This window comes from Petromyzon marinus, chromosome 55 (assembly GCF_048934315.1).
Source record: "Petromyzon marinus isolate PM22_M1 ecotype Great Lakes invasive population chromosome 55, UKy_Petmar_22M1.pri1.0, whole genome shotgun sequence".
Lineage (NCBI taxonomy): Eukaryota > Metazoa > Chordata > Hyperoartia > Petromyzontiformes > Petromyzontidae > Petromyzon > Petromyzon marinus.
The window spans coordinates 3990828-4012245 of record NC_133721.1 but is presented as its reverse complement, the minus strand read 5'-3'; the positions used below and the strand labels follow the sequence as shown (position 1 = coordinate 4012245).

The window sequence follows — 21418 nt, the reverse complement described above, 5'->3', positions numbered from 1 at the left end:
GAGATACATTATACTAGATGTGGGTTTCAAGGCCAGTAGCTGGAGTGGAGGCTGTGAGTGATGCGAGGCTGTAAGATACTCACAGCCAGGCCGTGAGAAGTCATCGTCAGGGCCAGTGTTCTCAGTGTTTGTGGGACCGTTCCAATGCTCCCAGCCAAAGTCCCCTCCGCTGTTCGCCCAGCCGCAGAAGTCCCCCATCTCATCGAAGTCACATCCGCTCACACACTCTGTGGGGTGATTTAAATAAAATAAATAAAAGATCATCAATACAAACACAGAAACATCAGCCACGCATTCACACACATTGGTATTTTTTTTATCAACCTGGTTTCCGGGTTTGTGTTTTCGACACCGGTATGCGTGCCGATGGTGTCACGGGGCCTTTGGGTTGCACTTCAGGGCACGTTAGGAGGTGTCTTGTCAGCGCCGCCAGCACCAGCAATGGATCCACCAGCTCTGCGAAGTGCCCTGGTCGTGGGCATGCTCACTGCGTGGCTATTCTGCCCATTCTCGTTAACCAGAGACCAATGTTTTGTCGTTCTCTGTGAAACGAACAACGCGATACGTTTGGGAATGAACACCGAAATCTCGACCCAAACGTCGCACCTCCCGACAATGAAAAACTCCCCGGAGACACCGGTGGAACCGTCAATCGCATCGGAACATTGACAGGCCGATTTCGACAGGCCACATCTCTCTTTCACGAATGGAACATGAAAGACACAAGCCACGGTGGTGTGTCCATGCAACCCGCACAGAGTAAACCCACAATGGAGGAAGAGCAAAACTACAAATTGGACGTTGGCGTTGTGCTTCCGAATAGACACAAATGGGAGTACAGCACAATTGCTGTTCATCGCGGAATTGGTTTGTTTCCTTATTGCACTTTTTTGCATTGTAAATGAACAAATAATTCCACCCGCACGGCTCGTGTGAGTCGGTGTTTCTTGCCCCTTCAATTGCAATTTGCTGCAGTCCTAAAAAAGTGACGGCTGCTTGAAACGCCATGGTGGCAGGAGGTCGAGCTAGTCAGTGAGGAGTCTCCAAAAGTCTGCTCATTAGTTTGGAAGACCCTTTAACTTCGATGGAACGAGGAATACGTTACGTTTTATGTTGGAGACATGGGAGGAAATGATGACAGATAGTAGGTTTTACCCTTTCTGGCAATAAAGCAGGAGGTGTTAAGATGTTCAAACGCCAAATAGAAACCTATTGCAACTGGGCATAATCAAGTCTGCAATATGAGAATAGGTTTTCCCCTTTTTTCTGGCAACAAAATAGGTATATTCTTAGTTTTTTCGGTAAAGTCACGTTGAAGAGAAACAACAAAATAACAAAATATATATAAAACAATAAAAATTCTCACGACGTTTCGACCATAACTCAAACGGTCATCATCAGGTGTGTCGGTTTGCATAAATTTATTTTGAAAACGGCATATTTATTTATTTATATATATAAAAATAACGTTTGCGTCACGCGCAACGATTGGCTGTTTGCCAGGACTAGTCCATCTATTTTTTGAAAAGAGGAGGGGGGAGACGAAATTTGTTTTTATGTATGCTGTCTGAAAGCCACTGTAAGCGTGAACAATCAATCAAGAACTGAAATGATTTATCAAATCTTTCCAATGATTGCTAAGATAGAGTCCATCTTCTCGGTTGAAATTGTCTCTGTGTTTGTATATGTGGATAGCCTCATGAACGAATCTCTCATGGAAGCCAGATGGCTTACAAAGAACCTCCGTCTTGGAAAAGTCAATGGCATGTGAGCCTACTGAATTAGAACAATGATCTGCTACGGCCGAGGTGTTGGTCCTACCGTGTTTAAGGTCTGCTTTATGTTCACGAATGCGGTCCGAGATATGGCGTTTGGTTTCTCCAATGTAACTACTACCACAGAGGCAACTTAGTTTGTAGACACCAGGGTATTGTATGTCCGGAATCACATCTTTTACAGACGGAACCAGATCACGGATTTTATGTAATGTGTTGAAACGGACCTGGATCTTGTGTTTATTCAAGATTTTGGAGATCTTTTTTGTGATCCCAGCAATGTAGGGTAAAGTGATGGTTTTGAAAGGCTCCTCAAGAGGGTTCTTCTTCATGGTTTGAGTGATAGCTTTGCGGATTGTATAGTCGGAGTAACCATTAGCCCTAAGAGCTTGGTGTACGTGCTTGAGTTCACTGCTTATGTGTTCCTGGTCGGATATGCATTGGGCTCTATGATACAGAGTCTTGATGAGAGAATTCTTCTGTGATGGATGGTGGTGGGAATCCGGTTTCAGATAAGCATCCGTATGGGTAGCTTTCCTGTAGACAGAGTGGCTCATTGAACCATCAGGTCTCTTTTTAATTAGGACATCCAAAAAAGGTATCTTGCCATCTATTTCGACTTCCATGGTAAATCTGATGGCTGGGTGTATGGAATTGATGTGGTCGAAGAATTGGTCTAGAGCAGGCCGGCCATGTGGCCAGATGACAAAAGTGTCATCCACGTACCTCTTCCATAAGGTTGGGCGCAGAGTGGCAGTCTGGATGGCGTCAGTCTCAAATTTCTCCATGAAAATGTTAGCTATAACTGGAGAAAGGGGGGAGCCCATTGGGGTGCCATCAGTTTGTTTGTAGAAAGTTCCATTCCAAGTGAAGTATGTATTGGTTAAACAGTGTCTCACCAGGGGGGGTACCTCAGTGTTTAGTCCTTGATGAACCAAGTCTTCAATGATTGCAATGGTGTCAGGTACAGGAACCTTGGTGAATAAGGAAACTACATCAAAACTGACAAGCAGGTCGTCTGGGGACAGGGAAAACCCTTGATTGTTGATACCAGGTGAGTAGAATTTTGTACCGCAGAGGTGGTCTTTCCAGTGAAAGGACGCAGGATTTCAGACAAAAAACGAGCTAGTTTGTAGGTGGGGGAGCTGATAGTAGAGACTATGGGACGAAGAGGTGTATCAACTTTATGTATTTTTGGTAAGCCGTATAATCTTGGTGGCCTGGCAGCAGAAGGTTTCAATGAAAACTGTTTAGATTGATCAATTAATGCGGTTGAATCAGAAATTATTTTGTTGGTTTGTGTGACGAGGCTGTTGGTGGGATCTCTTTTTATTTTTGTATAACTACCATCGTCGAGTAATTCTTTAATTTTGTTGTTGTATTCTATTTTATCCATGATAACAGTAGCATTGCCTTTGTCAGCTGAGAGAACTACAATATCATTCCTCTTTTTTAATTTATATAATTCAAAACGCTCATTTTTGCTGAGGTTGCTAGCTGGCATCTTAGCGTTTTTGAGGGTTGCAGCGATTTCAGATCTTGCTACGTCTGCAGCGATGTGACCCAGGCCCCTGAGAGCAACGTCTACTTGGGCAATTATATCATTAACTGGTATGTGTTTAGGTGTGACTGCAAAGTTTAGACCTTTAGCTAAAACGGATTTCAGACCATCGGAAATAGAACTGTTACTGCGATTAATTACGACTTTATTAACGTCTAACTTTTTGGTGTGTGGGTCCGGTCTTTTGTTGAATAGGAGGTTAAATTTGGAAATCAGGTTTTCCTTACATTTGGTCGACATAGTAGCAGCTGAAGAGGCAGTCATATTGTCTACATGTTCCCAATCCGATGTGGACATTATTGCCGTCAATGATAAGTGTGATTTGTAGAGTGTCTTGTCTAACTGATCTAGTTCTGTGCGTATAAGTCTGATTTTTTCTGAGATAAGAGCTAAGCTAGTTTTGAAAAGAATTCGTTTCGCATTAGAAGAAGTTACAGTAGCAGAGGTGAGTGTAAATGCGATTGGTATTACCCCAGAGTCGCGGCATCTCTTCAGGAAGGTGAGAGACTCGATCAGCTGAGCTTTCTTATCCCGGAGTTTGTTGAAGGATCTTAAAGTTATGTGAAAACCCTCCCCGTAGAGGCGATTAAATTTTGATTTAAAGCTTTCGTGACTGCAGTAATTCATATTCTTAGTTTTTTCGGTAAAGTCACGTTGAAGAGAAACAACAAAATAACAAAATATATATAAAACAATAAAAATTCTCACGACGTTTCGACCATAACTCAAACGGTCATCATCAGGTGTGTCGGTTTGCATAAATTTATTTTGAAAACGGCATATTTATTTATTTATATATATAAAAATAACGTTTGCGTCACGCGCAACGATTGGCTGTTTGCCAGGACTAGTCCATCTATTTTTTGAAAAGAGGAGGGGGGAGACGAAATTTGTTTTTATGTATGCTGTCTGAAAGCCACTGTAAGCGTGAACAATCAATCAAGAACTGAAATGATTTATCAAATCTTTCCAATGATTGCTAAGATAGAATCCATCTTCTCGGTTGAAATTGTCTCTGTGTTTGTATATGTGGATAGCCTCATGAACGAATCTCTCATGGAAGTTAGATGGCTTACAAAGAACCTCCGTCTTGGAAAAGTCAATGGCATGTGAGCCTACTGAATTAGAACAATGATCTGCTACGGCCGAGGTGTTGGTCCTACCGTGTTTAAGGTCTGCTTTATGTTCACGAATGCGGTCCGAGATATGGCGTTTGGTTTCTCCAATGTAACTACTACCACAGAGGCAACTTAGTTTGTAGACACCAGGGTATTGTATGTCCGGAATCACATCTTTTACAGACGGAACCAGATCACGGATTTTATGTAATGTGTTGAAACGGACCTGGATCTTGTGTTTATTCAAGATTTTGGAGATCTTTTTTGTGATCCCAGCAATGTAGGGTAAAGTGATGGTTTTGAAAGGCTCCTCAAGAGGGTTCTTCTTCATGGTTTGAGTGATAGCTTTGCGGATTGTATAGTCGGAGTAACCATTAGCCCTAAGAGCTTGGTGTACGTGCTTGAGTTCACTGCTTATGTGTTCCTGGTCGGATATGCATTGGGCTCTATGATACAGAGTCTTGATGAGAGAATTCTTCTGTGATGGATGGTGGTGGGAATCCGGTTTCAGATAAGCATCCGTATGGGTAGCTTTCCTGTAGACAGAGTGGCTCATTGAACCATCAGGTCTCTTTTTAATTAGGACATCCAAAAAAGGTATCTTGCCATCTATTTCGACTTCCATGGTAAATCTGATGGCTGGGTGTATGGAATTGATGTGGTCGAAGAATTGGTCTAGAGCAGGCCGGCCATGTGGCCAGATGACAAAAGTGTCATCCACGTACCTCTTCCATAAGGTTGGGCGCAGAGTGGCAGTCTGCGCCCAACCTTATGGAAGAGGTACGTGGATGACACTTTTGTCATCTGGCCACATGGCCGGCCTGCTCTAGACCAATTCTTCGACCACATCAATTCCATACACCCAGCCATCAGATTTACCATGGAAGTCGAAATAGATGGCAAGATACCTTTTTTGGATGTCCTAATTAAAAAGAGACCTGATGGTTCAATGAGCCACTCTGTCTACAGGAAAGCTACCCATACGGATGCTTATCTGAAACCGGATTCCCACCACCATCCATCACAGAAGAATTCTCTCATCAAGACTCTGTATCATAGAGCCCAATGCATATCCGACCAGGAACACATAAGCAGTGAACTCAAGCACGTACACCAAGCTCTTAGGGCTAATGGTTACTCCGACTATACAATCCGCAAAGCTATCACTCAAACCATGAAGAAGAACCCTCTTGAGGAGCCTTTCAAAACCATCACTTTACCCTACATTGCTGGGATCACAAAAAAGATCTCCAAAATCTTGAATAAACACAAGATCCAGGTCCGTTTCAACACATTACATAAAATCCGTGATCTGGTTCCGTCTGTAAAAGATGTGATTCCGGACATACAATACCCTGGTGTCTACAAACTAAGTTGCCTCTGTGGTAGTAGTTACATTGGAGAAACCAAACGCCATATCTCGGACCGCATTCGTGAACATAAAGCAGACCTTAAACACGGTAGGACCAACACCTCGGCCGTAGCAGATCATTGTTCTAATTCAGTAGGCTCACATGCCATTGACTTTTCCAAGACGGAGGTTCTTTGTAAGCCATCTGGCTTCCATGAGAGATTCGTTCATGAGGCTATCCACATATACAAACACAGAGACAATTTCAACCGAGAAGATGGATTCTATCTTAGCAATCATTGGAAAGATTTGATAAATCATTTCAGTTCTTGATTGATTGTTCACGCTTACAGTGGCTTTCAGACAGCATACATAAAAACAAATTTCGTCTCCCCCCTCCTCTTTTCAAAAAATAGATGGACTAGTCCTGGCAAACAGCCAATCGTTGCGCGTGACGCAAACGTTATTTTTATATATATAAATAAATAAATATGCCGTTTTCAAAATAAATTTATGCAAACCGACACACCTGATGATGACCGTTTGAGTTATGGTCGAAACGTCGTGAGAATTTTTATTGTTTTATATATATTTTGTTATTTTGTTGTTTCTCTTCAACGTGACTTTACCGAAAAAACTAAGAATATGAATTACTGCAGTCACGAAAGCTTTAAATCAAAACAAAATAGGTGTTAAGATGTTAAAACACCAAACTGAAACCTTTTACAAGGAATCATGTCTGCATTAACCACAATACTTGTAGTCAGAATGCAAACAAAAAATATATTCTCATCATATATGCATTGTCTTTGAAACTGATTGGTCCACACCTTTTGGCGTCCTCTGGTCTAACACCGTTTGAGACGAGGCTCAAAAGAAAGCTGTCTGTGGTGTGGACCAATCAGTTTTAAAGACAATGCATATATATGATCAGAGTACGTTTTTTTTTGTTTGCATTCTGACCACAAGCATTGTGGTTAATGCAAACATGATTCCTTGTCAAAGGTTTCAGTTTGGTGTTTTAACATCTTAACACCTGTTTTGTTGCTAGAAAAATGGGGAAAACCTATTCTCATATTTTGGTACTGGTAAAGGAGGTCCCATAATGAAGTCTGCAATAACCACACATACTTGTGGAAAACATGCAAACAAACATAACAGCACATACTTGTGGAAAACATGCAAACAATATTCTCGCATTGTCTTTGAAACTGATTGGCCTCCACCAGAGACAGCAGCCTTATTCATGGCCCTGTCTTTCTGGCCTTACTTCCCAAAAATTGTAGTGGCTACGTGTACACACACGACGGGCGTGTCACGTGTACACACATGTACACACACGACGGGCGCGTCACGTGTACACACGTGTACACACGCGACGGGCGCGTCACGTGTACACACGCGACGGGCGCGTCAAGCCAGTCACGGCACCCACAGTTGGCTGTGCCCCCTTTCTGCGCTCTTACCTGGACACCTTCCCAGCACCACTGTGATGTCATCCAGCGCCACGTCGCTCATCGCGGTGACTCCTCGAATGCCCTCGACGATCACCTGCAAGGATTGCAGAGCCCGGGGGCATTAGTCCCAAGAGGCATGCTCTAGGGTGCTACCAAGCACAAGGGGAATGCTCAACCGAATATTGAATACAAATTTTTACGCAAAACACAACCGACGTCATCTCACACGGCAGATGCGACGCACGATCCTCCTCTAGGCCGGTGTTGCCAGGTGGCACTGAGCTCGGTGTGTGGCCTGGCCTGGATGGTGAAAGTTCTGGTGATTATTAGGGGCCACTGACCTGGGTGTCTGGCTTGGCCTGGATGGTGACGGTTCCCTGCAGCCAGGCGCTGCTCTGCTGCCCCTCCGCACGCCACACGCGTCTCTCTACGCCGTCCTCCAGCACGTGCACGTTCAGGGTCATAAGTTCATCGCCGTACATGTGGTACCAGAAGCTCAGGCACACGTTCTGGTTGGTGTTGATGCTGGGACTCAGGAGCCTCACTCCTCCCCCAGCTCCCAAGGATGCAGAGTCCAGGTAGAGGTAGAAGGAGGCTGAAACAAACCGGCATCCCGTGCCGTCAATGTGTGCACGCGGACCGAGCGGTGGCACAGCGGTTTGTATGTTGAACTTCTTTCGTACCATACGTAGCCAACCGTGCTCATCAGAGGTGCGAGAAATTGAACGTGCGAACGTTTGGCATTTTCATCTTTACATATTACAAATATTTAAAAGCCTCATCTTAGGAACTATCCTCCTATTAGCACAGTTCGCTACATACAGTGAGGGAAAAAAGTATTTGATCCCCTTATGATTTTGTACGCTTGCCCACTGACAAAGAAATGATCAGTATATAATTTTAATGGTAGGTTTATTTGAACAGTGAGAGACAGAATAACAACAAAAAAATCCAGAAAAACGCATGTCAAAAATGTTATAAATTGATTTTCATTTTAATGAGGGAAATAAGTATTTGACCCCCTCTCAATCAGAAAGATTTCTGGCTCCCAGGTGTCTTTTATACAGGTAACGAGTTGAGATTAGGAGTACACTCTTAAAGGGAGTGCTCCGAATCTCAGCTTGTTACCTGTATGTATTATTGGTTCTTTCGGTAAAGTCACGTAGAAGGGAAACAATAAAATAATACAAACCTAAAACAATAAAATTCTCACGACGTTTCGACTGCAACACAAGCAATCATCATCAGGTGTGAAAACCACAGCAAGAAAATTTGAAAAAAGTGGCTTTTTTTAGCGTTAACAAACTGGCTCGTTTTCTGTCTGATATCCTGCGGCCTTTTATTGGAAAAACCACCTCTGCGGTCCAAAATTCTACTCACCTGGTAACGACAATCAAGGGTATTTCCCTGTTCCCAGACGACCTGCTTGTCAGTTTTGATGTAGTTTCCTTATTCACCAAAGTTCCTGTACCTGACACCATCGCAATCATTGAAGACTTGGTCCATCAAGACCTAAACACTGAGGTACCCCCCCTGGTGAGACACTGCTTAACCGACACATACTTCACTTGGAATGGAACTTCTACAAACAAACTGAGGGCACCCCAATGGGCTCCCCCCTATCTCCGTTTGTAGCCAACATTTTCATGGAGAAATTTGAGACTGACGCCATCCAGACTGCCACTCTGCGCCCAACCTTATGGAAGAGGTACGTGGATGAAACTTTTGTCATCTGTCCACATGGCCGGCCTGCTCTAGACCAATTCCTCGACCACATCAATTCCATACACCCAGCCATCAGATTTACCATGGTAGTCGAAAAAGTTGGCAAGCTACCTTTTTTGGACGTCTTAATAAAAGAGACCTGATGGTTCAATGAGCCACTCTGTCTACAAGAAAGCTACCCATACGGATGCTTACCTAAAACCGGATTCCCACCACCATCCATCCCAGAAGAATTCCCTCATCAAGACTCTGCACCATAGAGCCCAATGCATATCCGACCAGGAACACATAGCCAGTGAACTCAAGCACGTACACCAAGCTCTTAAGGCTAATGGTTACTACGACTACACAATCCGCAAAGCTATCACTCCAACTATGAAGAAGGACCCTCTTGAGGAGCCTTTCAAAACCATCACTTTACCCTACATTGCGGGGATCACAAAAAAGATCTTCAAAATCTTGAAAAAACACAAGATCCAGGTCCGATTCAACACATTACATAAAATCCGTGATCTGGTTCCGTCTGTAAAAGATGTGATTCCGGACATACAGTACCCTGGCGTCTACAAACTAAGTTGCCTCTGTGGTAGTAGTTACATTGGAGAAACCAAACGACATGTCTCGGACCGCATTCGTGAACACAAAGCAGACCTAAAACACGGTAGGACCAACACCTCGGCCGTGGCAGATCACTGTTATAATTCAGTAGGCTCACATGACATTGACTTCTCCAAGACAGAGGTTCTTTGCAAGCCATCTGGCTACCATGAGAGATTCGTTCATGAGGCTATCCACATATACAAACACAGAGACAATTTCAACTGAGAAGATGGATTCTGGCTTAGCAATCATTGGAAGGATTTGATAAACCATTTCGGGTCTTAATTGATTGTTCACGCTTACGGTGGCTTTCAGACCGCATCCATTATTTTCGTCTCGCCCTCCTCTTTTCCGAACATAGATGGACTCGTCCATCTGAATAACTGACAAATCGCTCTCCGTGGTGCTAACTTTAAAAAAAACCGGCACTTTTTTAAAATTTTCTTGCTGTGGTTTTCACACCTGATGATGATTGCTTGTGTTGCAGTCGAAACGTCGTGAAAATTTTATTGTATTATATTTTTATTATTTTATTGCTTCCCTTCTACGTGACTTTACCGAAAGAACCAATAATACAAACATACTTAGTTTAACACGGAGGCTTCCACAACCAATTGTGCGGTTTGCGCACCGCACTGCGATGCTGGCAAACCTGATTAGACTCCTGGGCACGCACATCTCGGGAAAGTAGTATCTGAACTTCACCTGGGAATGACTCTCCTAGGTCGACTCTGCCTCAAATGAGTATGAACCCCTGTACAAAAAATAACGTCCTATAAATATCAGGGGTTCTCACTCGAGTATTCCCAGCAGCTTCCACGCCAGTGTGATCAAAGAGACTCGTAACAATTCATCCACACTCGCCTCCTCCAAGCCATCGTGCCCACATGCAGGCCAGGTGCTGAGTCACCTTGTGCCCACAAGGCCACTGGGAGCAGGGCGCTGCGGTGGCTAGATGTTAACTACCTCCCCTGTTATACAGGAGGTTGTGGTTTAGTTCCCAACCCTGACGCCTGCTGTCTATTTGGAGTTTTCGTGTCTCTCTCTCCCCGTGGTCGCGTGGACTTTCTCTGGGTCCTCCGGTCTTTCCCTCCACATTTAGAATCAACATCACGCGTTTCGAGTATTTGGCTGCGATACATTTCGAGATGATGTTAAGACACTTCGTTGACCTATCATTTGTGATTAGCCTAGGAGTGTAATACGACAAAGGCATTTTCAATCCGGAGTACTGGCAGAGCCAGTGCATCAGCCCATGAGTTCTATCAAACAACCCGTGGAAGGAGATATCGCAGAACTACTCCTGGTGCATTAACGCACTTAAGCAAGATACAGTCTCGGCACTCACATCCGGTGGTGTGGTCCCCAGGTGGACCGGTGCTGGGGTTGGAGGTTGCTCCCGAGTTCCTGTACCAGTCTCCGGCGTCATCGCCCGACTGAGTCCAGCTGCACAGCGGGAGTGCCGCATCGTCAAAGCTGCAGCTGAGACGCGCGTCTGCAGAGACAACACGAAGCATCATCAACCCGAGTGCTTTTCCTTCGTGAAATATCATCGTCGTCAGTCACGAAAAATGGTCCGCTGGATAAAGGCTTCCTTAAAATCGTGACAATTCCCCACAGTCGTGTGATGTCAAGATCAATCTCACTCCCGGTTCCACTGCATCATCTGCGTTGTTGGTGGACGTTCTGCCCTGGCGTTTTATCTCCTTTGGCTTCCACTCCATCATTGGTGATGAATGTCGGCCATCATCCCTTCCAGCCACGTGTCCTGACCTACCCCCCTTTTCTTTTTTTGTAAATTATTTTCATTGATCCAACCACATGGGTGGTGTACAACTTGCACAACACGTGAGCTGTGCATAGCAGGACGTGTAGGACCGTGGCGTTATGTGGTACGTGATTCTTCCATGAACTCGGGATGGTCTTTCTAGCCGAAATGTTAAATACTTGCAGAAGGTGCCTGGTGACGCCTTGAGGTTTAAAGCCCAGGAGGGAGGATTCAATGCTTGGTGTTATCTCGATGCCAGACATCACATTGTACAGATCGGTTATTTTATCACGGAATGTCCTGATGAAGCCCCTTTCTTTAAGATCGATATTGTGTCCCTAACTTGCACAAGTTATCTAAGTCTGTATGTTCCTCTTTCTGTCTCTCAACGCGGTGGCAGAGTTCTCCACGTGTTTCTTGGCGCAGGTTTTCAGACTTTGTTCCCCCTTTATATTTGTCCATGCCCCACGCTCCTGATCCACTGATTTGATCCAGGAGCTGTCCCTTTTGGATTTGCCAAATGGGCTGAACGTTGTAACTGGAGCGATTTACTAGACGTGCGCACAAAAAAATACCACCAAGGGAACACTCAGAGCAAATCTCTTCCACAAACAAGACGGGCAGTGCTCGACAGTGAGAGTGCACGTGCGTACGTTTAACTTTTTTTGCACCATATGTAGCCAAGCGTACTAATTGGAGGTGCGGGGGAAAGGACAACAAACTAAATACAACAAGCAGTTCTAAAGAAATTAGTTGTCAATCTAAATGATTTAAAAGTGCGTAGCTCTAGTGACTTTCTAACATCAGAATATGTATTCATACTGGAAGAATCTGATGAGCTATAAAGTTCTTGTTCACAGATGTCCAGTTGGGGCAGGCAAGAACGTTTCAGCAAGAAACAGTACATTGGAAGGCAGAGCGTACCAGACGGCCGCAGAAACGCACCTGAAAGCGCCGTGCGATGCGGTGACCGCCGTCTTTGTTCGGTGGTAAAACCAAAAGCCGCTGCAGCTGCTGCCGTTGCAGCTGCTGCTGCGAGGATGACTACCGGAGTGGCCACGTACCTGGCTCGGGAGCTGCGGGTGTCTGCGGGATGCACACAGTGCTGGCGGACGGCGTGGGCATGGTGGTGGTGGTAGTTGTTGTGGTAGTTGTTGCTGTTGTGGTGTTCACCGCTGTGCTCTCTGCAAAGCACAGCATGCGGTGTTCTCGTCAGTTTCACCGGAGCAACGTTCCGTGCGAGATGAGCATCCAGTAGTTTTGCACGATTTTAATTTTAACGTGGATGCATATTTGCATTCATCTTGTGGCGCCACGGCAGCGAAGCCGCTCCGCCGAGGCCGGGTCCGCCGCTGTGATGCCGCAGCAGCAAAGCCGTTCTGCTGACGCAGTGGCCGCGACGCCGCCACCTCCGAGCGATGGGGCCAACGCTGCTCGTCCCTCACCACCACCCATTTGAACACACACATACCCCCCACATAGAGCCCCGAGGGGAGGTCACCTGGCCGGCAGGTTTTCACCCAAAAGCCCCTCATGGGACCAAGCTTCACGGTTTCCTGCGACCAGGGAATTGGGTGACCTACCCTGAGGCTAACGTGCACCGCGGCGCCGTGACCTGGATTGTAATCACGTGGTCACGACGGGGGCTGCTGATACACCGTGGATAGAAAACATCCACACTCGACAAGGGTCAGCAGGCAGGTAGAGGGTGGGGCAGAGTAACGAGCGGTGGGGAAAACATGGGGCCCTCCTCTCCGTGTAGGACGTGTGCGCTTGTTCAAAGGGGCAAAAAGCGGACGCCGCAGAGAGCACTAATCAGATTATCAAAAGAGCGGGAAATCAGAGGCTCCTGATTGGACGAGAGGCCAGGGGACTGGCAGCACGTTGCCTTTGATGTAAGGACAATAAAAGGGGTGGACAGGGTAGTGAGGATCAGTCGTGTTCTTCAAGGGGTCAAGATCGGAGGAATGATCACACCAGCCACTGGATCGTCCGTGAGACGAGTCCCAGCGCAGCCTGGCCCCGTTCCCCACGAAGACTACCTGCAGCATCGCCCTTCCACGGCTTGCTGCACATCGGAGTAGAACCGCGAATATGTAAGAGAGGTGAGTTTGGGCTTAATAACTAGGGGGGAATAAGTGGAGCGAGAGGCAAGACAGACTGAGTCCGAGACCACCGGGGGGTAGGCTATACCTGCCCTGCTGACCCACACTGACACGCGTAGTTTAAGGTAATACCAACCGCATTTACACTAACCTCTGCTGTTGCAACTTCTCTCAATGCAAAACGAATTCTAGCTAGAACTAGCTTCGCTCTTATCTCGGAAAAAATCAGACTTACACGCACCGAACTCGATCAGTTAGACAAGACACTCTACAAATCACACTTAAAAATTGACAGCAACAATGTCTACATCGGATTGGGAACATGTAGACAATATGACTACCTCTTCGGCTGCCACTATGTCGAACAAATGTAGGGACAATTTGATTTCCAAATTCAATCACCTCTCCAGCAAAAAATCGGATCCACACACCGAAAAGATAGACGTCAACAAAGTCGTAATTAATCGCAGTAACAGTTCCATTTCTGATGGTCTGAAATCCGTTTTAGCTAAAGGTCTAAACTTTGCTGTCACACCGAGACACTTACCGGTTAATGATATCATTGCCCATGTCGACGTTGCACTCAAGGGCTTGAGTCACATCTCTGCAGACGTAGCAAGATCTGAAATCGCTGCAACCCTCAAAAACGCTAAGTTGCCACCTAGCAACATCAGCAAAGACGAACGTTTTGAATTATCTCAATTAAAAAAGAGGGATGATATTGTCGTTCTCTCAGCCGACAAAGGCAATGCCACTGTCATCATGGACAAAACAGAATATAACAACAAAATTCAAGAACTACTCAACGATGGCAGCTATACAAAAATAAAAAGAGATCTCACCAACAGCCTGGTCACCAAAACGAACAAAATTATCTCTGATTCAACAGCATTAATTGATGAGAACAAACAGTTCTTGTTGAAACCCTCTGCTGCCAGACCACCAAGTTTATATGGCCTTCCAAAGATACACAAAGAAGATACACCCCTTCGTCCCATCGTCTCTACTATCAGCTCCCCCACCTACAAACTGGCACGTTTTCTGGCTGATATACTGCGACCTTTCACTGGAAAAACCACCTCTGCGGTACTAAATTCTACTCACCTGGTATCGACAATCAAAGACATTTCCCTGTCCCCAAACGACCTGCTTGTCAGTTTTGATGTGGTGTCCGTGTTCACCAAAGTCCCGGTACCTGACACCATCGCTATCATTGAAGACCTGGTTCATCAAGGACTGCATACTGATGTACCCCCCCTGGTGAGACATTGCTTAACCAACACATACTTCACCTGGAATGGAACTTTCTACAAACAAACTGAGGGCACCCCAATGGGCTCCCCCCTATCTCCGGTTGTAGCCAACGTATTCATGGAAACATTTGAAACTGACGCCATCCAGACTGCCACTCTACGCCCGACCTTATGGAAGAGGTACGTTGATGACACCTTTGTCATCTGGCCACATGGCCAGCCTGCTCTAGACCAATTCCGCGACCACATCAATTCCATACACCCAGCCATCAGATTTACCATGGAGGTCGAAAAAGATGGCAAACTACCCTTTCTGGATGTCTTAATTAAAAGGAGACATGATGGTTCAATGAGCCACTCTGTCTACAAGAAAACTACCCATACAGATGCTTACTTGAAACCGGATTCCCACCACCATCCATCCCAGAAGAACTGCCTCATCAAGACTCTATACCATAGAGCCCAATGCATTTCCGACCAGGAACACATTACCAGTGAACTCAAGCACGTACACCAGGCTCTCAGGGCTAATGGCTACTCCGACTACACAATCCGCAAAGCCATCACTCCAGTCATGAAGAAGGATCCTCTTGTGGAGCCACTCAAAACCATCACCTTACCCTACATTGCAGGGGTCACTAAAAAGATCTCCAAAATCCTGAATAAACACAAGATCCAGGTCCGATTCAACACAGTACACAAAATCCGTGATTTAGTTCCATCTGTAAAAGATGCTCTTCCAGACATACAGTACCCGGGCGTTTACAAACTAAAGTGCCTCTGTGGTAGTAGCTACATTGGAGAAACCAAAAGACATATTTCGGACCGCATCCGCGAACATAAAGCAGACTTGAAACACGGTAAGACGAACTCCTCGGCCGTGGCAGATCACTGTTACAATTCAGTGGGCTCACATGACATTGACTTCTCCAAGACGGAGGTTCTTTGCAAACCAACTGGCTACCATGAGAGATTCGTTCATGAGGCCATTCACATATACAAGCACAGAGACAATTTCAACCGAGAAGATGGATTCAGGCTTAGTAACCACTGGAAAGATGTGTTAAATCATTTCTCTTCTTAATTAATTGTAATTTTACGATGACCTTCAGACCGCAGCTCTTTCGCCAGCATTGCCTCTTAATACCTCTCACACCACGGTTAATGGTATGGTTTACAACATGGAGTATACTAGGGCTTCGCAGCTGTCTCTCTCCCCCTCCTCTGTTCCGACCATGGACGAACTCGTCCGTCTGAACGGGGCCCGTAGCTATCCGTGGTACGGAAATTTGAGGGTAAGAATCCACCCATTTTTTCGCCATATAGCATTGTGATATATAACGACTTATGGTTGGTAGCTTAGCTGATTGGAGAATATAGAGTTTATTGATAACATGAAGGTAATTTATATTTTAGTTTTTATTGGTTCACTATATAGTACTGTGAATAGCTCAGATGTGTAGTCATTTCTGTGACCAGTCACCAGCAAATCACCCAGTTATTTCAATGCTAAATTCGCCTAGTTATTTCAATGCTAAATTCTCCTGTTTTGATTTGTACTAAGTGCCTCGGTGAATGTGTATGCTCTGACTTCAACGTAACTATTTCTGTAGCAGTTACAAGCGAATGCCTTAATTTAGCTATTTCAATGCTAAATTCCATGCTAATTCCTTTTAACAATGGGTGCCTCTGCGGATGTGTATGCTTTAACTTTTAACATAGCTATTTCTGTGACCAGTCACAAGCTAATCATTCAGCCTTTTCAATGCTAAATTTTATGCTAATTCCTTCGTCAAGGCTCTTTGTTCCTCTCACACAGCTTAAAAGCCGTGATCTGAACGTGGCTCTCTCACTCCAGCGCTGTCCTACCAGACAGTCTCGCTCCCTTCACCTGATGAAGGCCGCTTGTGTTGTGGCCGAAACGTCGTGAGAATATTATTGTTATTTTATTTTATCAATTTATTATTTTATTCTCATTCTACGTGACTTTACCGAAAGAACCAAAGAAGACGCGTAGTTTAGTTTGTTTATTGGCGGGGAATAAATCGTCAGTAGAGGATAAACCGTGTCGTGTTGTCTCTGTGAGTGCGGAGAGGAGGATGGGGTGTCGTGAGTCGGATCGACGGGGTGCACTGTATTTACACCCGACTGATCGCTGGCATGCCAGCACCCGACTGCTCGGTGGAGTACCCTGTGTTTGCGCACCAGCGAGTATTCTACCTGTTTGGGTACTCTCGCCACTACGTGTGAATCGTAGCTAACGTGTGTGCGAGGTAAACGAACATTGTGTACGCAAGATTAATTGTGTAGCTCGAGATTAGCGAGGGCGAGAGGGGCACGGGCGGCGCTCACGCGAGATTGTTTACACGACCTTTAAATCGGCTCCGGGGTACCTCCAATCGGCTGCGCGCGCACGGGGGACGCCCCTGCCCTCTGACCCCCGACCCCGAGTCCCGTGCGTGCGATTGGTGCGCTGCGCCGGGCAGGTAGCGACGTCGGATTTCTTGGTGCCTGGGCACGTAGAGTGTGTGTGGACTGACCCCGGTAGCTAAGCGCCAGCCGCGGACCATGCTTCGAGCAGCAACGGTGAGGATAGGAGAGCCGGAGGGCAGTATCCCTCCCCCGAGTACGGGAGAGGAGAGCCTCGGATCTCAAGGGAGCGGGGAGACGGAGGGCAGCATCCCCAACAATCTATATTTGTATCTTTCTGGGATTGCTTTAATTCCACAAAAAAAGTACGTGATTGTTCACACTTACATATGTGTGTATAAGAAAACCGTATCGTACTTAAACGCGCACGTTGTGTCACAGGGGGACTTTTCCACGTGCAACAACAAATTTTAACACACCTCATTACTACCGAAAACACAAGGGTAACCATGGCGTTCTACAACGCATTACAGCGACGTGTTTCAAACACGTTTATTGCGTGCACACACTGCCGGATCGTACAAATCAATGTAACGTTGAAAATAACAAGAGGACTAAACGGGGAGTTCACCAAGATCTGGGGTCACCCCTCGTGAATGCCACTCCACGAACCTTGAGTTTACTTGACTGAACTTTAAATGAGACTGACTCCCCCCTTCTCCCCCCCCACCACCCTCTTTCCCCCATCTTTTCCCGAAGAAAAGGGAGATCTAACGCATCACGTACCGCACAATGCTACGGTCCTGCACGTCTTTGTTGATTGTCCGAGCCACCAATCTCTCACCTGTCACGGAAGTTGTACACCCCCCCTTCCACCCCCCCGTGGTTGGATCAATGAAAATAATTTACAAAAGAAAGAGATGAGGAGTAAACAACACCGCTTTTTTCCATATTCGTAAGCTCACGTGCCGTGCAAATCACGAAACGGTTTGGATTCACGAAGCATTTAAAGGCAACCCGCATCTCAAGACACTGCGCAAATGAGTGCAACTCATGTCACAGGTTAGCATTGGATCGCTCAAAGCAGGGTGAGGACGCCATGGTGGCTAGGAGACGTTAACTATCTTGCCTGGTATACTGGAGGTCGTGGTGGGTTCCTATCCCGACCCTGATGCCTGCTGTGTATTTGAAGTTTGTGTGTCTCTCTCCCCGTGGTCACGTGACATTGAGTCACCACTATAAATTCCCACGTGATGATGATGATAAGCCACTTCGTTGAGCTATCATTTGTTGTGGCCCGGTCGCTTCTGACAAAGAGCTACGTAGCTCAGTGGGCCTTGACCTGGTAAAATAAAAACGAGTTTTCTTTTGGTTTAACAACCCACTCATGATGTCTGAAACTTGAAAATCTGAGCTAAAATCTCATCTCAAAAAGGATCCACAAATTACCAAGGCAATCTGTGTATTTGTGTGAAACATTGATTAACCAAATATTTAAAGTTTTCTTGATGAAATCGGTTGCACGGCTAATACGAGTTGATAGTTTTGAGGCATAGGCAGAGGAAACAACAAGTGTCCCATCTCTATTCAGGGGATGCAGAACAATGTCTGACAGGGAAAGGGAAAACCATCAGATTCCGCATGCCCTCTCGTCGTAACCAAAAGACCTTGACATTGCCACCTAGCTCCTGCACGCACGTGTGTGCTATCATATGCAAAAACATAATTATGCCGTAGCATAATCCACTGTGGTGTTACACGATGCATCGATTTATGCAATGTCAATAAATAAAAAATAACAACCCTTGATTTGAATCGTGACTCCCTGAGTCATCACAATTTCCTCTCATCGCCGGCTGAGTGAATCGTTGCATTCTCGGTCACCTTTGGTGGTGGCGTGAGAAGTGGCCGTGGGCTCCGTCCTGTCGGTAGACGTCACGGACGAGGTGCTGACGACGATCCCTGGTGCTGACGACGATGGGGAGGGGCTCCATGTGGAGTCCTCGACCAGTGAGCCTGTTGAGCCGCCCGGGATGCTTGTTGTTGCTTTTGTTGTTGTTGCTGCTGCTGTTCTTGTTGCTGCTGTTCCTGCTGCTGCTGTTGTTTCTGCTGTTGTTCCTATTGCTGCTGTTGCTCCTGTTGTTGCTGCTGTTGTTCCTATTGCTGCTGTTGTTGTTGCTGTTCCTATTGCTGCTGTTCCTGTTGCTCCTGTTGTTGCTGCTGTTGCTGCTGTTGTTGTTGTTGTTGCTGTTGCTGCTGTTGTTGCTGCTGTTGTTGCTGTTGCTGCTGTGATAGGGACCGTGGAGCCAACTGTTGCTTCCTGGGTGCTCTGCGCAGTGCCAGCAGTGGGCAGCACCACGGCTGCGCTGCTCACCGTGGATTCTGCGGCAGGCGTCGCGACAGGCGGTTGAGTAGAGGTCGTCGTCAGTGGGGTTGAACCCGGCCTGGAATGCGTGGTAGAGTTTGGCTGTGGGCGAGCGCTGTCAGCGTGGGTCCGCGCCGTCGATCGTTCGGTCGTTGTGACGTAGCCGGGCGCAGATTCCGCCGCAGTTGTGGATTCTGGCAATGACGTGCGTATTTAATGCGACAAGGAAATGACAATGAACGTGAATGCAATCGACATCTCGTGTGGCATTCGAATTGGCATCAATATCCATCCATCTCCTCCGTGCGAAAGTGTTCACGGTTCAATTGACGCAGGCTGATGCCTCACAACAGCCGCGCTCACACGTGCAGTACCAACTGCAATCGCTTAAAGGTCGGTTTTTTTCAATTATTTAAAATGTATGAGAAATGTCATGTATGAGAAATGTCACCTGCAGCAAACAGCAAATTTCGTGTAACAAACATTTCAACTTTTTATTAACTTCTGGATGAAGGCCTCCCGCTCACAGTGTGAGTGGCCAGGGTTTTCTTGACCATACTTCACCACACTGGTTAGTGTGGGTTGGTTAAGGGGCAGAACGAGGACAGGTTCAGATATCGCTCGCCACTGTTAACCATGTCCACAATATAACTGAGGTTATATTGTACTGGTGCCAGTACAAGATCCACCCTGCGATATTCCAATCAAACGAATAACCCAAACGTGTTTTAAAGGTGACTTGATGTGAAACCTGTAACGGACAAAAGTTGGGGTCTAAATTGGGCGCCGCAGTGGCGAGATGTTAACTACCTCGCCTGGGACACAGGAGGTCGTGGGTTATATCCCAACTCTGACGCCTGCTGTATGTTTGGAGTTTGAGTGCCTCTCTCTCTCATCTACGTAGCTCGGTGGGGCCTTACCTGGTAAAATTATAAAAAGTTTTGTTTTAGTTTAGGAATGCTCTGTACACAAAACTGACGAAATTAAATGTTTACACTGCTGCAGTCACATGCGTGCATTTCTGAACGAGACAAGATCGAAATTTCCATCACATTTCAAAGTAAAGAATGTAGTGATGAGACGAGGGAGGGGCTTACCTGAACTTCCACTTGTAGTCGGGGGTTTACAGACTGTTGACAATGCAAATAGTACACACACACACATGAATGTACATTAGTATGATACCGTATTCTGTCAAAGATTAATATAAAAATGTCATGCGACGGTTAAGTCCAGTGTAAAAAGGAGCGACCAAAAACCAGAGAGGTAACCGATGCTGTCCCAGGACTCGAACATAATTACCCAAGCACTCAAACCATCATGAACGAGGCAGATCCCAGGCAGGGCTCACTCAGCCCATCATGAACGAGGCTGCTCCCAGGTAGGGCTCACTCAGTCCATCATGAATGAGGCTTAAAACGTAGGCTTTTGCGACCAATATTCATAATAAAGGTTTTTGGGTTAGATCGCGTTATTTATAAATGTGTCGTAACCCTCCACCACCCGACATGGCCAAACAGTAAAAAATGGGTCACGTTTAGAAAGGACAAATAGTTCACTACTTTAGCCCACCGGTGTGTTGAAGAGTGATGTTGATTCACTCTTCAACACACCGAATGAATGAATGAATGAGGCTGCTCCCAGGTAGGGCTTACTCAGCCCATCATGAATGAGGCTGCTCCCAGGCAGGGCTCACTCAGCCCATCATGAATGAGGCTGCTCCCAGGTAGGGCTCACTCAGCTCATCATGAATGAGACTGCTCCCAGGTAGGGCTCACTCAGCCCATCATGAACGAGGCAGATCCCAGGCAGGGCTCACTCAGCTCATCATGAACGAGGCAGATCCCAGGCAGGGCTCACTCAGCCCATCATGAATGAGGCAGATCCCAGGCAGGGCTCACTCAGCCCACCATCCGTCTAATGAAGGTTTTTGGGTTAGATCTCGTAAGTATAAAAGTGTCGTAACCCTC

The 21418-nt window shown here is 46.1% G+C and overlaps 1 protein-coding gene across 1 annotated transcript in view; it reads right to left on the bottom strand.

Annotated features, from left to right (window-relative positions):
- The window catches only part of LOC116954619 (MAM and LDL-receptor class A domain-containing protein 1-like), a 41079-nt gene that overhangs the window by 2958 nt on the left and 16703 nt on the right, over positions 1-21418 (bottom strand). The window contains exons 11-17 of the mRNA XM_076052246.1: positions 20546-20578; positions 18968-19642; positions 12420-12539; positions 10936-11082; positions 7604-7857; positions 7272-7356; positions 84-227 (exon numbers count right to left, since the gene is read on the bottom strand). Coding sequence (XP_075908361.1) covers positions 84-227; positions 7272-7356; positions 7604-7857; positions 10936-11082; positions 12420-12539; positions 18968-19642; positions 20546-20578 — 1458 coding nt within the window. The remainder of the gene's footprint in view (positions 1-83; positions 228-7271; positions 7357-7603; positions 7858-10935; positions 11083-12419; positions 12540-18967; positions 19643-20545; positions 20579-21418) is intronic.